Source organism: Myxine glutinosa, chromosome 8 (genome assembly GCF_964187855.1).
Source record: "Myxine glutinosa chromosome 8, kmMyxGlut1.1, whole genome shotgun sequence".
Lineage (NCBI taxonomy): Eukaryota > Metazoa > Chordata > Myxini > Myxiniformes > Myxinidae > Myxine > Myxine glutinosa.
In genome coordinates, this window is record NC_136268.1 from 111450209 (window position 1) to 111467848 (window position 17640).

The 17640-nt window shown below is 45.6% G+C and overlaps 1 protein-coding gene across 2 annotated transcripts in view; it reads right to left on the minus strand.

Moving 5' to 3' along the window:
* DNA2 (DNA replication helicase/nuclease 2) overlaps positions 1-17640 on the minus strand; it is a 105147-nt gene that overhangs the window by 32589 nt on the left and 54918 nt on the right. For both annotated transcript variants that reach the window (XM_078783682.1, XM_078783683.1), the window contains 6 exons: positions 14773-14890; positions 13716-13881; positions 13059-13253; positions 12716-12952; positions 5948-6064; positions 4016-4125 (listed from right to left, as the gene is read on the minus strand). In XM_078783682.1, coding sequence (XP_078639808.1) covers positions 4016-4125; positions 5948-6064; positions 12716-12952; positions 13059-13253; positions 13716-13881; positions 14773-14890 — 943 coding nt within the window. The remainder of the gene's footprint in view (positions 1-4015; positions 4126-5947; positions 6065-12715; positions 12953-13058; positions 13254-13715; positions 13882-14772; positions 14891-17640) is intronic.

Genomic DNA, 17640 nt, shown 5'->3' on the forward strand with positions numbered 1-17640 from the left:
GAGATACAGGGAGGGGAGAGGAGGAGAAAAAAAAAAAAAACTCGGCAAAGCCTGACCCGAACCCTGAAAAGGTTGTTCTCCTCCCTTTCCCTTTATAAGGAGTGAGTCCCGATGGCACCAAGCTCCTACCCTGCCTTGTCCGCAATACACCTCCACTCCCTTCTGTCCTCAGCCAACTCTCTCCACTCTCCAACCACCCCCACCTTACTTATATCCCTCTACACACAATCCTCCCATCTCAGCCACGGTCTACCTCTTTTCATCCTACCTTGTTCCCTCAACCTATCCGCTCTCTTTGCCATTCTCTCTTCCCCCATCTGCACCAAATGTCCAGCCCCTCTGAGCCGGCATTTCTCCAATCTCCCCATCAAGCTCATCCATTCTCCTTCTATCCCCCTCTTCACACCTGCAATCCTCCTGATCCAGTTGTTCTCGCAATCCTGCAGCATCTGTTGTTGCCTCTCCGTCAGTGCCACGGTCTCCAGACCTTAAATGTAGGCCGGAATTACGCACGCTATCAGAAATCAGAACCTTTCCTTTCAATCTCCTTGAAATCCTTCTGTCTGCCATTACACCCTCCGCCCTCCTCCATGCATTCGTACCCACCTGAATCCTCCTCCGCACCTCTGCCTCTGACTTACTATCCCCGGTCACTGTTCCACCCAGATACTCAAACCTATTTCCACGTCTGATCTCATTCCCCTCTAACCTGATATTCATTTATTTTCTCTGCTGCCCCACCCACATCTCTGTCTTCTCCACACTCATTTTCTGCCAGTTTCTCAAATGCCTCCTTCCACTCCCCCAGTACTTCCTGCATCTCCCACCCACTCTCCACCAAAACAGCCAGATTGTCAACATACAATATCCTCCCCAGAAAATCTTTCATGTTCACCTTCCTGCTTCCTCCATCACCATGATAAACAGGAGCGGGCTGAGAGTGCTTGCCTGCATCAAACCGATGTTCAGATTGAACTCCTCCAACACCCCAGGACCAAACAAAACTCTTCCCTTCGTTTCCTTGTACATCCCTTCCACCAACCTAACTTCTGCTTCCGGCTCTCCCATCGATCTGGAGTGTCGCCATCACCATCTCTCTCGGGACAGTGGAGTAGGCCTTCCCCAGATCCACAAATCCCAATGCCATTTCACTTTGCACCTCCAACCTGTTCTCACTCAACCAGCTATCTCATCGTGAACATCCCATCCGTCGTAACTCTACCCTTTCTAATCCCCTGCTGCTCTCTTCCGATCTCCTTCTCCACACTCCTCCTTATCCTCCCATCCAGAACCCTCTCCAGCACCTTCATGACATGACTAAGGATTGTATTGTCCCTGTACTTCCCCCGGATCTTAAACATTTCCCTTCCCCTTCCATATCGGCACAATTAACCCTGTCCTCCATTCCTCCGGAATGGACCCATATATGCATTCAACAACCTCTTCGTCCACCTGACTCCGACGTCTCCTGCTGCAATTATCATCTCTGTACACACCTCATCAATGCCTGGCGCCCTTCCCTTTTTCATAGTCTTCAATGTCGTCTGCACTTCCTCTTCCGTGATCTCCACCAACTCCACTTTCCCCTCCACACAACTCGGTAGTTCCAGCTCGCCTTTGCTTCCTTACCGGTTCAAAAGCTCTTTGAAATATCCTCCCCACACCTTCAATAATGCGCCCCTCTCTGTCACTAACGGCCCTCCACCATCCTTAATCACCCCCCGCCTATCTCCCATTTCATGTCCTTGCTATCCTCATCCCTGTCACGAGCCAATTTATAGATAATATTCCTTCCACCATCCTTTCATCTTGTTGTACACCTCATCTTCCATATGGTCCCTCACCTTATCCACAGTTCTCCTTGCTGCCTTCTTCTGCCCATACAGGTGCAGCAACCCCGCATCCAGCTGCTTCCCTTTATCCTTGAACTTCTCTATCCTCTTCCAAACCTCCTTTTCACCCAACTGCCTTTGCTACTTCCTCCGTCCACCATAACCTGGTTTCTATCCCTTGATGAGGCACCCTTCCTGATGCCCTTCTACACAACACTTCTGCAATTCCCCTGAATACATGCCTCTCTAATTCTTCCACTCCTTCTCCAAAGCTTCCGCTTCTTTGCTAAGTTGTTCTGACCTGGCCCACACGCTCTCCTTGAACTCAACGGCCATGTTTCTCCGATACTTCCCCCACCTAATATAATAACCTTCCGACTTCTGCTCTTAACCTTCCTCCTTTTCTGCTTCCTCACCAAACACCACAGGCTTGTGCTGGGTGGTAACATGCTCTCCCGCCACTGCCTTGCATCCTTAACCCTCCATAACTGTCGCTTCCTCACCACCACCAAATCCAGTTCTGTTCTGTGCTGTCCACTCCTATAGGTAATCTTGTGGTTTTCACACTTTTGAAAGAATGAACCAGCTTTGGCCATCTCATTCCTCGCCACTAGCTCTACCAGCTCTTGAACCTCTATATTCATCATTCCCCAACCAAATTTCCCAACGCATTCCTCTTCACCCAGCTCTGCTACTCCCACATGCGCATTAAAGTTCCCCGCAATGCACAGCAGCATCTCCATCTCAACCATTCCCATCATCCTCTCCAGTGCGTCCCTGTATTCCTGCTTCTCTGTCCTAGACCTTCCAGTTTGTGGCCCATCTACCGACATAACACACATCATTTGCCTCTGTATCACCACTCATGCCATAACTATCCGACCTCCCATCTTTTTACCCTGACCACCTGCTTACTGATCTCCTCCGACACTATTATTCCTATGCCATTACTTCTTTCATCCCTACCCACATGCAACAACTTGTATCCTCCCACCAGCACTTCGCCCTGTCCCCCTTCCATCTGGTCTCCTGTGCACACAATACTTCCAACCTCCTTCTCTGTATCATCTCCACCACCTCAACAGCTCTCCCCCAGTTAATCCCACAATCAAACTACCCAGCCTTCTAAACCACTGCCCACCTGGTATAGCTAGTACCATCTTGATTAGTTTGAGACACTCAGGTCATCAATCCGTAGCGCTGCCCTTGGCTCATGGCTGCCTTCATGCTGCAGGCCTGTTCGAGAGAACTGTGCAGGCTATACAACATCAGATCAATTCATGTACCATGCTTTAAACATTGTAAGTTCTGCCGTAGAAGTTTCTTTGGATAGGGTTGCCACTGACACAGGAAGTCAGTACAGGAATTTGGGCAGGTTGTTGGCGATAGCTCGCCTACTCTTTGAGAAGGGCACCGTGGGAGCTTTAATGTCCACTAACTAATGCAACCTTCACATACACGGATTATTCTTACGAGTCCTTACGGATCGCCAACTCGTAGTCAATCGCAAGCATCCGTAAATAACTCGCTGGTATCCGTAGATAACTCGTCACAACTCGCAACAACTTTTGACATGTCAAAAATCATCTTCCGTTATTTACGGATGCTTGCGATTGACTACGAGTTGGCGATCCGTAAGGACTCGTAAGAATAATCCGTGTATGTGAAGGCACCCTAAAGCCGGCAGACTTGACGCCCAGTTTAACAATAATCCGAGGGACGGCACACACATTGATGAATCACCCTGCCTGCGAAACACCATATAGCTAGCTATAGTATAGCTCGGCTGGGATTCGTACCCAAGCTAAACAGCTTATAGATGAGTGTGTGTACCTCTATACCACCCTTCCAGCCTCGATCCAACTTGCTGGGAAGATTTTGTAATCTCCGAGCGCTCTTCTCCTCGAAACACTACAGCCGATCTATACTTGATCGCAACTCTACAACAATCCCAAAATGTTTACACACACTGAACTTCCTGTTTGCTACACATTTTTACGTAATGATGTAGTGATGTCTTTAATTTGCTTACTCCAAGATGGCAGGGGGTGGTTTTGCTCCTACCCTGTGAGTGAAATGTCAATATTTACCTCCCCAAAGCAAACAAAAACATGACAGGGCGACGGTGTTTGATGACAGGAAGTGAAGGCTTGAGGGAAGTGACGAGAGTGGTGCCCGAGTACCTTGCAGAATTTTGGCGACCGAGTCCTTGGCTCCTCGTGGAAGCACGTCGAGAAGCCGCTCCACGAAGTGCGGAAGAGAGAAATCCACAATTAGCTCTCGTAGGCGACGACTGGGGAGACAATTGTGTAGAAAGATCAACTCAACAGATTGAACTAGAGTCCAGGGGTTCTTAACCTTTTTCCCTGTCAAGACCCCCAACGGACCCCAACTGTCAAGACCCCCAACGGATTGCCCACGATGTCCCCATACCCCCTTCGCCAGCCTGTTGACTGACCAAGGTGCACCAAAGGTGCGCATAGCTAGGGCGGACTGGGAGCATGTCCCCCGAGAATGTTTTGGATTTCGAGGTGCTCTGTGGTGCATTCTGAGGGGTGTTTTTACTTTAATTGCCTATTTTTTTAAAATTAAAATTGGTAACATATTATATATTTAAAGTTGATATTTCATTGAATTTATTACAATTTATTATTATAATTTATTACGAGTCCCATACCCCCAGATTTTGGTCCCCATACCCCCAAGGGGTATGGATACCCCAGGTTAAGAACCCCAGAACTAGACATTTTAAAATATAATATAAACTCAGCCCTCCTCTCCCCTCCAAACCAACAAAACAAACAGCTTTAGTTACCATGCATGGAGATCTGTCGTGGTTATGCGACAGCAATGATCCCATTTCAATGTAGATTTTATAATTTGTAGCGAGGACCACAAAAGTTTAATTCACAAACTACTTAAGAGAACAAACAGCAAGTTGGAGGTTCAAAACATTCAAATGAACGCTTGGAGCAAGCTGTCACTTTGCTTCATTAGTGTGGAGAAGGTATCTCGCAAGTCAAACGAGTCACCGTTGGGCATATTCACAGCTCCACTTCCAACCTCCTCGTACGACTATTCCATAAATACTCAATGATCCTCTAATCACCCAAGATTTTCACCACGGTGTGACTGGTATTCGCACGAATTTCGAGCTTAATTGGTCTGTGAAGAAGATGGCAAATGCGAACAGGTTTGGCTCATAGCAAACTGGCTGCACAATGTGCAAGATCCGCTTTAAACAGAATCACATGCTGGGGAGTGATTTCGTGAGTACATGGCCCAGCACATCATAAGGGTAATCCATTACAACCACCATAGTGTCACAGGCAACGTAATGCTCACAAGACAAAACAAATTGAGACAAAATGATGCTTCAAATGGTCAGTCGTTTGGTAATAATGTAGTTTACCATCAACTGACTGGTTCATTGATTTCCAGTGGAATCCAATTGAACAAATTGCTTTGAATGTGCTTGGTCCCATCACGTCTCAGAAGCCAATCGGAGTCGAGCCAGAAATGTGCTTGAATGGGAGACCTCCGTGGCTGAAGGATGGCAGGTTAGCTCAGTTGGGACCTCACTCATGTCAACTTTTCTGCAATGGATTTATTCCCCTGTGAAATCAAATCAAACCAAAACCGCTTCCGGTACATTGCCAGCAGGGAGGACCGCATTTTGGAGCATGCAGCCCCTCGGATTGCAGCAAAGCTTGCTGGCTCTTCTGTAATTAGGTTGTGGATGTTAAACATCCCAAAACATGTTTAACATCTGGGTGGTAACATGCTGTTTTCTCATTAGAATGATTTTCTGAGATAAAAAAAAAACGTTCTATTACACAGTTGGTGTACTAAGATATAATAAACATTTTTGACTTGTTCACTTCAAAGATCGCTCGTATATCCCACTAATGTCACAGTCGTTTGATTAGTGTTCATGAATGTTTTACGAGCAGTTTCGCTCATTCATAAACATTTCAAAATAAAAAGGATCAAGTAGTAACAGTAGTAGTTCAGTAGTAACAAGTCAAATGTAAATAAAGAATCTAGGTCTAAGACCAAATTACCCTGCGATGATCAAACCGTTTCAGGTACATGTGGAGGCATTTGCAGCATACCTTGACTGCGTATCTGCCATGAGATGGGATAGGCTGGATAGATGGGAGTTCATGGAGTTTCCATTGTCATCCAGATCAAGGCAAAATGTAGTGCCGGGTCCATACCGAGCAATATCTCTGCAACAATCAGTGCAATGTGTAGTATGGTCGAAGCTGTCATTTACCAAATACGAATAAATGTTTAACTTGGTGAGTAATTTATATCATAGGTTTGCCAAAAGCCAATTCCGAGCAAGCCTATTAAATTTACGGGCCGAAGTTAATCGCACATGCCCATACCATCAACCAGCGCCATGTGCGATTGCCATCTCACATTGAACCAACAATGACGTCTGTAGCAAAAAAGGCCAAATATTTTCGTACTTTTTCATCTCATTGGACAAAACATTGCTCATTTATAAAGAAACTAGCTGAAGTAACTGGCATCGCCCAGTGTGGAAAGAAGAGGGGGAATGGTGGGGTTAAAGGGATGAGAGGAGTGGGGGAGAAGGGGGAGGGGAGAGCGAAAGGAGGAGAGGGGGAGGGGTAGAGGGTAGGAGTGAAGAGGGGTGGGGAGAGAGGAGGGGGAGAAAAGAGGGAGGGAGGGAGAGAAGAGGGCCGAGGGGAGAAGGGGGGGGGGGTGGAACAAATCTACCCGTGCCGAGAGTGCTTTTTAACCACAGCACTTCTCAAGTAAAAGAGGAAATTATGTAATACACTCTGCCACCACCACGAGATGGTGCTACACAGTACACATTTACATAGAGAAATTACACCCCTCAACCTCAATCACAATCACTTACACCCCGTGGTCTGATGTAACCAAGATGGAACTTTTTGGCCTAAATGTAAAACGTTACATTTGGCGTAAACCCAACACAGCACATCACCCAAACACCATCCCTACTGTGAAACATGGTGGTGGCAGCATCATGTTATGGGGATGTTTCTCATCAGCAGGGACTGGGGCACTTGTCAGGATAGAAGGGAAAATGGATGGAGCAAAATACAGAAAAAAACCTGGAGGAACACCTGCTGCCCTCTGCAAGAAAACTGAAATTGGGATGCAAGTTCACCTTTCAGCATGACAACGACTCGAAGCACACAGATAAAGATACACTGTCACGGATAAGGAACAAAAAGATAAATGTCCTTGAGTGGCCCAGTCAGAGCCCCGACCTAAATACAATCGAAAATCTGTGGCATGACTTGAAGATTGCTGTCCATCAATGCTCCGCACGCAAGTTGGGAGGGTTATAAAGATTACAGCAGTAATCAATCCAAAAGGTTGCTTGATCGCCAAGTACATCAAGAGCGTTTGTGACCAGTTTACTGATGTTGTACCAGCTGCAGACACGGATAAACTTCACAAGGACTTCATTGGATACTCGCTGTTGCCACAGGATGATATGTTGTAGTGATGATTGTAGTGATGATGGGTAGATGAGCAATGGACCCACATTGGACAGATTCTGATTCCAGCAACAGATCATTTATTAGTCCCCTACCGGTGTACACCGGAGGGGACTATAGGTCTGCACGCCGTCCCTCCATCTGTCAGTCCGTCAGTCAGTCAGTCAGTCAGTCAGTCCGTCCGTCAGTCCGTCCGTCAGTCCGTCCGTCCGTCCGTCCGTCACGCAAAGAACAGTTTTCCGGACTTTTTTTTTCTAAACTCTTAATGCTAATGATTTCAAACTTGGCACATGGTTTCCTCATGATAAGTTACAGATCAAGTTCGAACTTCACGACGTTTCGATCATTTTTGACAAAGTTATGGCACTTTTAACTTTGGGAATTCTGATAATTCTGATGATCCTTAACTCAGTGCCATTTTAAGTTTTAATTTCCTTTAAAAAAGATTTTCTCTGCAATAATAGGACCGATTGAGATCAAATTTTCACCGTAGGAGGGACTCGGTCTGTAGAATATTTTAATGGTAATTATGACGTCACAGGTCACGTGGTTCGGCCGCCATATAATTTTTCCCCTTTTTCTCTGCAACGGCTGAACAGATCGAGCCCAAACTTCGCAGGCAGAATCGCATACCCATGACGAACAAAAAAGTCAGTGAGCATGACGTCATGCGTCACATGGTTTCAGAGTTATGACGTTTTTAAGCATGAACCTTTAAAACCGAGCTCCTCCCTCATTTTTGATCCAATCGAGGGGAAACTTCACAGATCTGTTCAGCATGTCAGTCTAATAAAATGTCCTTTTGGAATTTGCGATAGCTCACGTGGTTTGGCAGATATCGTTAATTCAACGAAAAAAAAAAAAATGGATATCTCTTGAATCACTAGTACCGCAGACCGTGAGTTGGTAATTATATAATTCACACAGTGCAATACGTGCAAGCTGCTCCATAGAGCGACCTTGCGGGCTTATCAACGAGGCGAGGCGTGACACACGTGTCTCAGCATACCTCAGATAAAGTTTGAAAACCAGCATCAACCGTGCATAAATTTGCATATTCGATCTTTTTGACAAAGTTATGGCACTTTGAACTTTGGTAGGGGACATGTATTGCAGCGCAATACTCAGAATGCTTGTTCTAATACATCTGCCCCATTTCATACATCTGCCAAAGTTACCCTGATCCCTCAAAGCGATGCATTCAGTTAAATAATCTTCAGCACCGACGAAGCTGCTTACACACAACCACACAAATCTTGGGCAAAACGTGAAAGGCCAGGCTGCTCCATCACTGCATGCTGGCTATTCTGGGACGAGGAACACGCTGTGTGAATCGATTGCAGTTACGATTAACACTTTCAAACATCAGAACATAGCAGAATGGAAACCAAGTCCATCACTCGTCACTAAATGTAAGCAGTACGTGTTACTGTGAGGAAGTCGGCAACACAATCCAATCCAGACACGCAAAACTGTTAACATTTTCATCATCAGACTTAAACCATCAGTTGTAGTTGGGATACTTCCTTTATCAGACTTTTATAATAAAGCCACTTATTCGTATAAATCAGCCTCTCACAATTTATCGTCCACATGACCGATAAGTCACCTTTGTGTGCAAATGACCTTTATATGACAACTGTTTGCAAATTATTTCTGTGTGGTTCCAGCACGAAATTGAAGTTAGAGCAGACTGCAAATCTCAGGGTTTTTTTTAGGAATCCAATGTTGGCATGTATGTAGTAATAAAATATATTTTCTTATAAATCATTTATATTTACCTGTTCAAAAAAAGAAAAAAAGTTGGCTATTCCGTGATGAATGCATCTTGTTCAAACAACTTTTATGAACGCACCAGTTATAGCAAGTGCAAATAAATGTTGAACACTAAAATAAAAAATTGGGGCAATACCCCTGGACGCTCACCTGGTAGAATAAAGCAGTATACTACACCGACTAAAGGTATTTAATGCAGTATCACAGTATATTTTAAAACCAATTTCAATGGTTGCTAGGAGACAGGGCAGCATGTAGAATCATACTAACGTAATCATCAGACTTCAAACAAACAAACAGAAAAATACTGTTATGTTTTTGGGGTATGGATGAAATACTTTAATGAAGTTCAGAACGTGTAGGTTTAGAATGCTCCGAGTGTCATGAAGAAGAAGAACCCACCTCGATGTAAATTAAGTCAGGCCGACTGCCCAGGTAAGATCGTTTATGTGTCTCCATACAAGGGGTGGAGCTATGCTATTTAGGCAGGGCCTGAGGATAAAACCCAGTGTGTAATTCCCCTGTGATTTTCCCTTCATTGTTATTGCATCAAAAAGGGCCGCCATTATAACTACAAAGATCGCACTGTAAATGGACCCATTCGCTCACAACGCCGCCAGGGCTAACCAACACCCAGCACATTTGCCGATCGGCACACATGCCCCGCATCACGGCGAACGACGACATCCGAATATTCCCGAACGGATATTGGGATATTGGACTCTGCACCCGACGACTCATAACGGGGAGGCCCCGCCCCAGCCTTTATGATAGAGTAGAGCTCGGTGATTGGACAGAGTGCGACGTCATCGTGGAACATTCGGGAGCTGAAGGAAAGAGAACGTGGTCTCGTCATTTTGTCTGTCTGTCTCTGTGTCTGTCTGTCTCTGTGTCTGTCTGTCTCTGTGTCTGTCTGTCTCTGTGTCTGTCTGTCTCTGTGTCTGTCTGTCTCTGTGTCTGTCTGTCTCTGTGTCTGTCTGTCTCTGTGTCTGTCTGTCTCTGTGTCTGTCTGTCTCTGTGTCTGTCTGTCTCTGTGTCTGTCTGTCTCTGTGTCTGTCTGTCTGTCTCTGTGTCTGTCTGTCTGTCTCTGTGTCTGTCTGTCTCTGTGTCTGTCTGTCTCTGTGTCTGTCTGTCTCTGTGTCTGTCTGTCTCTGTGTCTGTCTGTCTCTGTGTCTGTCTGTCTCTGTGTCTGTCTGTCTCTGTGTCTGTCTGTCTCTGTGTCTGTCTGTCTCTGTGTCTGTCTGTCTCTGTGTCTGTCTGTCTCTGTGTCTGTCTGTCTCTGTGTCTGTCTGTCTCTGTGTCTGTCTGTCTCTGTGTCTGTCTGTCTCTGTGTCTGTCTGTCTCTGTGTCTGTCTGTCTCTGTGTCTGTCTGTCTCTGTGTCTGTCTGTCTCTGTGTCTGTCTGTCTCTGTGTCTGTCTGTCTCTGTGTCTGTCTGTCTCTGTGTCTGTCTGTCTCTGTGTCTGTCTGTCTCTGTGTCTGTCTGTCTCTGTGTCTGTCTGTCTCTGTGTCTGTCTGTCTCTGTGTCTGTCTGTCTCTGTGTCTGTCTGTCTCTGTGTCTGTCTGTCTCTGTGTCTGTCTGTCTCTGTGTCTGTCTGTCTCTGTGTCTGTCTGTCTCTGTGTCTGTCTGTCTCTGTGTCTGTCTGTCTCTGTGTCTGTCTGTCTCTGTGTCTGTCTGTCTCTGTGTCTGTCTGTCTCTGTGTCTGTCTGTCTCTGTGTCTGTCTGTCTCTGTGTCTGTCTGTCTCTGTGTCTGTCTGTCTCTGTGTCTGTCTGTCTCTGTGTCTGTCTGTCTCTGTGTCTGTCTGTCTCTGTGTCTGTCTGTCTCTGTGTCTGTCTGTCTCTGTGTCTGTCTGTCTCTGTGTCTGTCTGTCTCTGTGTCTGTCTGTCTCTGTGTCTGTCTGTCTCTGTGTCTGTCTGTCTCTGTGTCTGTCTGTCTCTGTGTCTGTCTGTCTCTGTGTCTGTCTGTCTCTGTGTCTGTCTGTCTCTGTGTCTGTCTGTCTCTGTGTCTGTGTCTCTGTGTCTGTCTGTCTCTGTGTCTGTCTGTCTCTGTGTCTGTCTGTCTGTCTCTGTCTGTCTCTGTCTGTCTGTCTGTCTCTGTCTGTCTGTCTCTGTCTGTCTGTCTCTGTCTGTCTGTCTCTGTCTGTCTGTCTCTGTCTGTCTGTCTGTCTGTCTGTCTGTGTCTGTCTGTCTCTGTCTGTCTGTCTCTGTCTGTCTGTCTCTGTCTGTCTGTCTCTGTCTGTCTGTCTCTGTCTGTCTGTCTCTGTCTGTCTGTCTGTCTCTGTCTGTCTGTCTCTGTCTGTCTGTCTCTGTCTGTCTCTGTCTGTCTGTCTCTGTCTGTCTGTCTCTGTCTGTCTGTCTGTCTCTGTCTGTCTGTCTCTGTCTGTCTGTCTCTGTCTGTCTGTCTCTGTCTGTCTGTCTCTGTCTGTCTCTGTCTGTCTGTCTCTGTCTGTCTGTCTCTGTCTGTCTCTGTCTGTCTGTCTGTCTCTGTCTGTCTGTCTGTCTCTGTCTGTCTGTCTCTGTCTGTCCTGGCGCTTATTGGAGGTAGTCGCATTTCCTCCTTGTTCCGGCTTGGTCGCGGGCGTGTGGTCTTTGGTTCGTGTGCGCTTTCTTTTACTTTCGTTTTCCCCACGTTTGCACACGAGTCTGAGTGGAGACGTCTCAATTAGGAATTTTAGTTTTACCTCAACTTTCGTTGTTATTTGCATTTATTGTCATTAAATAATTATTTGCCAAATCTTACCTTTCTTGTGTTGTGGATTTTGCTGTCCCGTCTTTCTGTCTGTGGGGATCGGATAACCCTTGTGTATGTTTCCGATCAGATAAGGCCTCGAACCTTCCTGCGCGTGCGAAAAGATAATAGTGCCAAGTTGGGTATACGCCTCGGAGTTAAAGCTCGTTTTGGACATTCATCCTCTTGTGGTCTTAACCCGGGGATACGGCAATACCTATTTTGGGGAACCCCACCCACCCTCCCCCCACTCCCACCCCATAGAGCCCTTAAACCCTGATTTTTTTTTTATGCCGCGAACAAAATTTAGATGAAGTTTGTGGTCAAGTTTCATCGAAATCATGTGTGTAGTTTCGGAAAAGAAAGCAAATACCTACCTATTTTGGGGGACAACACCCTCCCTCCCCCCCTTAGGGCCCGATCTTTTTAATGCCATGAGCAAAGAACAAACTTTGGTACAACACGGGTGATGAAGGGTGTGGTCAAGTTTTATCGAAATTGTGTGTGTAGTTTCAGAGAAGAAAACAAATACCTATTTCCAGGGGTTAAATCTAGACCCACTTTGCCCCCCAGTAGACCCCGATTTTTTAATGCCGTGAACAAGCTTGAGTTGCAACATACCAAATATCACGTTAGCATGTTTGTTCACAATCCCATCAGCAGTTTCGGAGAAGTTGCAAGTGTTTACGGACTGACGGACGGGCGACGTGCCATCCCATAAAATTCTAGAATACAGCTTATACCCAAAATATGCAGTCTGTGCCTTTTAGGTTTCACACTTTTAAACCATCGCTTAGTTTGCCCTTCACAGATGTCACGAAACTGTTGATGTCACTCTCCAAATAATATATGCAAAGTCTTTGTTGAACCCACCTGTCCAGCAAACAATCAACAAACTCATCTGTCACTGCCAACAATGTTCCCATAGCAACAGCCAATGTGCCAGCACCACCATCCTGGCTCAGCACAATGCGATCGCCGGAAGTGAGAAGAGACATGCTCGTGGGCTTCGGGCGACTCATGCGCTGATGAAATCCACGTCCTCCAGCACTTAGCTGCTTGGCTGGACCTTGGCACTTTAGGCCACGCGTGCAGCGGCCTGCTAGCTCCCTGCACAAGTGGTATGTTTCAGCCAACACAGACACATAGCCATGTGAACATCTGTTCAAAGGCCAACTCCAAAAAAACGGTCACAGCTATAGGCCACAAAGCTTACCTGGTCTGTGCTGGGAGAGCCCATAGCTCGCTACGGTTGTTCTTGCTACTGGCAGCTTCCCCTTCCAGGAGGCACAGCAAGTACCAGTGTGCAAAGTAGGTCAGATGAGCCTTAGATAAATGCTGGATTTGTTGTTTAAGTAGCACTACCTGTTCTTCGGTCATTTCCTCAGGACTCCAACCCTTCTCCACAGCCCTGGGTCACAGATGGAAAAAAAGAAAAAAGAATTGCCATTGATAAACATGTGAACAAGGCTTAGTGCTGTTGTGATAAAAAAACGCCAGACTCGCACTTGGAGGCCTCCATCTTGTAGGTCATCGTTGGATAAAATATGAGGTCACCACATTGCCCAATTTATTCTTCAATTTAACTTTGTTTTTTTAAGAAAGCATGGCAGCTCAATGGTAGTGTGGATTTCTCCATTCATACTACATATAATTTGACCAAAATAAACCCTCCTTCGAGGCAAGCCAGCCTTGCGGCACATGGCCTCCCCATCACGACATGAATTTATGATTTGTTACATATCCAAAGCATGCTATGCAACCTTCAATGGTAACATGAAGCTGGCTGCTGTGTCATCTTCTGAAAAGAAAAATAAAAGTTCAATATCACATGTTCAATGAAGTTGCAACTGTAACAGGCCAGAGTACCTACCTGTGCATAAGCGCACAATTCCGCAGTTGAGAGCAGCGCTGGCAGGTGTCTCGGTCCAAAATAATTGGTGGGAGGCTACTTGGGCGGACCTCTTCCACAGTGTCGGGGCATCGCTCCGTGGGGGTAGCCAGATGATTTGCAATCTTGTTTCTGATTTTAATGAGCTCTGCAACAGTGAGGGAATAAAAAAAGGCAACCAACAAATCATAAACGGTGCTTGCGATACTGTCACCACGAAGGGCGCAGCGCTTAAACTTTCCGACACATTAGTGTCAAATATAAAAATATTTTGCTTTCAAATGGATTTCATGTCGTGATGGGGAACTTGTTTGATGCTGCTTCCATATCCCTCTGGGTAGACAGGGGGGGGGGGGGTGGGGTGGGGAGGGAGGAGGATGGTGGGGGTAACAAGGCATTTGGGACCAGGCGTGGACATTTCCAGAGCTGAAAATTTATCCTGCACAGGTTGCTGCTCTTGCCGGGATGCCGTCAAAGCAGCCTTCAACCGGAGCAGGAAATATTTTAGCCAGGGACCTTGCATTAGAGGCATGTGGTTCAATGCCCTTTCCAAAGAACAGTGCACTTACTGATAAAACGGTTTACCTGCAAGGCACCAGAATGGCAGTTCATAGTCGGGCTGGGAATTGAAACCAAATTAGATGGGTCAATGGCGAGTGCACTACCTCTGAACTACCATGTAATCACTGACAGGGACTATACTGTGACATCAAGGTGCACATCAGGAACAATGCTTACACATATTCACAGCATTGCTTATATCACAATGAAAAACACACAATTACAAAAGTGCAAATATCCAAAAACTCAACAAATTGCACAGCATAATGAGAATCTAATGACGTTACAACATAGTGCAATTATGAAATAAAGATTGCATCATAAAAGACAAACGTAATAAGCACAACAAAACGCACACAAATGCCACCACAGCGTCTAGGATAAACCTGCAGTGATGAAGGACACTGATCACTCAAACAAATATTGTGAGCGTGGAAGCTAAGTAACCACTTAACAGAGAAACCCAGGGTTTCCTCACCACGCAGGTCCAAACGTTGTGCTGGCACTGCATGCACGGCTCCAGTTTTCAGGTAGAGTAAGAGGCCAAGGCCCGGCTCAGCACGACGCTCTTGGCTCAACAGCGTGTACAGGATAACCTGCAGCAAAGCGCACGGCAAAAACAGCAAGTTACGAAACCACGACAGCACTGAGGTTCTTCACTTACATCAGGAAATGTAAAAGGCGAGACTAGAGGGTGATTTTCAAGAATGGTCGACCGGATTGACGGTCCCATCCAAGCACATTGCTCAATGTTTAGACCAGTGAATATACATTATTTGAGAAACGTTTGTTTGTTACTTGCGAAATTGAACATTCACAAGTATATTGGTTGGTCTGGTCTGTTTTTCTGTCAACCTGTCTGTACCACATGTCAATCGCCTACAGGTCACAATTTTACTCCGTTCCTCACAAAACTTAACCACCTGGTAGAGGTAGTCACAATCGAGATGTCTATTGTTTTGAGGTCGATAGACCAAAAGGTCAAAGGTCACATAAATTGTCAATTTTCATCCGATTCACTTGATATCTATATATGAAGGTGAATATCGGAAAGACAAAGGTGATGGCAAGTGGTAAAGCATGTGGTGAGGTGGAAAGAACTGGGAAGTGGCCGTGTGCTGTGTGCAGGAAGGGTGTCGGAGTGAACTCCATTCAATGTACAATGTGTGCTGAGTGGGTTCATCAAAAATGTAGTGGTCTGAGAGGGTCATTTACCAGTGTGGCAGCTACATTCAAATGTAAGGTGTGCGCAGAGGGAGCTGCAGATGGAGGAAATGTTGAGTTGGATCTTGGAGGCGGCGTGAAGCTGGAAGGTGTGAAAACATTTTGCTACCTCGGAGACATGCTGAATGGAGAAGGTGGATCAGACTCGGCAACGGTTGCTCGAGTGAGATGTGCATGGAAGAAGTTTCGGGAACTGAGTGGCGTGCTGATGAGGAGGAGAGTGTCGCTGAAGCTGAGGGAAAGGTGTATGCTGCATGTGTGAGAAGTGTTATGATTTATGGGAGCAAGACATGGGTAATGAACGTAGAGCAGCAACGAAGGCTGGAAAGGGTGGAAATGCGAATGGTTCGATGGATGTGCGGAGTATCGTTGAGAGAGAGGAAGACAAATGATGAATTGCGAAAGGTGATGGGAATATTGCCTGTGATTGATGCTGTGAAGAGGAACAGGTTGAGATGGTTTGGTCATGTATTGAGGAAGGATGAAAGTGACTGGTTGAGAAGAGTGATGGAAGTTAATGTAGAAGGAAGTAGACGACGGGGAAGACCGAGATAAGACTTGGCTAAAGATGGTGGAAGAAGAAATGCGGGCAAGGGGGTTAACAAGGAGAGATGCAGAAAATAGGGCAAAATGGAGAAGATTGTCATGGGGACCGCAAGGCTAACCCCCGCTCTAGCAGGGAAAATGGCCTTAAAATGCATGTTGTGTTGTTGTTGTCACTTGATATCTATATAGTGCCTTCAGAAAGTATTCACACCCCTTGACTTTTTCACGTTTTGTTGTGTTACAGCCCGAATATAAAATTGATTAAATTGAGATTTTTTTTTCTCACTGATCCACACAAAATACACCAGAATGACAATTGAAATGAAAACATGTTTTTAGAATTTTTTACACATTAATTTATTGAAAATGAAATACAGAAATATCTAATTTACATAAGTATTCAGCCCCATGTCAATAATATGTAGAAATGCTTTTGGCAGCAACTACAGCTTCAAAATTTTCTTAAGTTTGGCTGTATCAGCTTTGCACATCTGGATTTGGGGTGTTTCTCACATTCTTCCTTGCAGAATTGCTCAATCTCTGTCAAGTTGGATGTGCATATTCAGTGAACAGCAACCTTCAAGTCTTTGCACAGATTCTCAATGGGATTCAAGTCAGGGCTTTAGCTGGGCCACTCAAGGACTTTCACATTCTTGTTCTGAAGCCATTCCAGTGTTGGTTTTGAAGCAATGGGGTCCATTGGCCTGTTGGAACATAAATCTTTTCTGTAGTCTCAGGTCCTTTACACTCTGAAGCAGGTTCTCCTCAAGGATTTATCTGTATTTGGTTCCATTCATTGTTACCTCTATCCTTACAAGTCTCCCAGTCCCTGCCACTAAAAAGCATCCCCATAGCATGATGCTGCCACAACCATGCTTCACGATAGGGATGGTGTGAGATGGATGGTGAGCTGTGCTTGTTTTCCACTAAACATATCGTTTTGCATTCAGGCCAAAGAGTCCAATTTTCATCTCATCAGACCATATAATATTTTGCCTCATGCTATCAGTGTTTCACGTGCCTTTTTGCAAACTCCAAGCGTGCTGTCATGTGCCTTTTTCTCTGGAGTGGCTTCCATCTGGCCACTCTCCCATAAAGCCTGGATTTGTGAAGGGTTGCAGAGACTTGGCCTTCAGGTAGGTTCTCCCATCTCAGCCAAGGGACTCTCTAGTTGTCAGAGTGGTCATTGGGTTCTTGGTCACCTCCTCAACCAAGGTCCTTCTGCCTGGTTGCTCAGTTTGGTTGGACAGCCAGCTCTAGGAAGAGTGTGTATAGTTCCATATTCTTTACATTTCCTAATGATGGAGCTCACTGTGCTCTTGGGAACTTTCAACACTCGAGAAATTGTTTAATAATTGTTTAAATTGTAAATTGTTTAATTATCTATGCCTCCTCACAATTCTATCTCGGAGTTCAACAGACAGTTCCTTGGACTTCATCGTGGAGTTTTTTGCCCTGACATGCACTGTCAACCTCTAAATGGCCTCTAAATGTGATTATTTTTTTATATTTTATATGCACTGTCAACTGTGGGACCTTACGTCGAAAAGTGTTTTTTTCGAAATCATCTCCAATC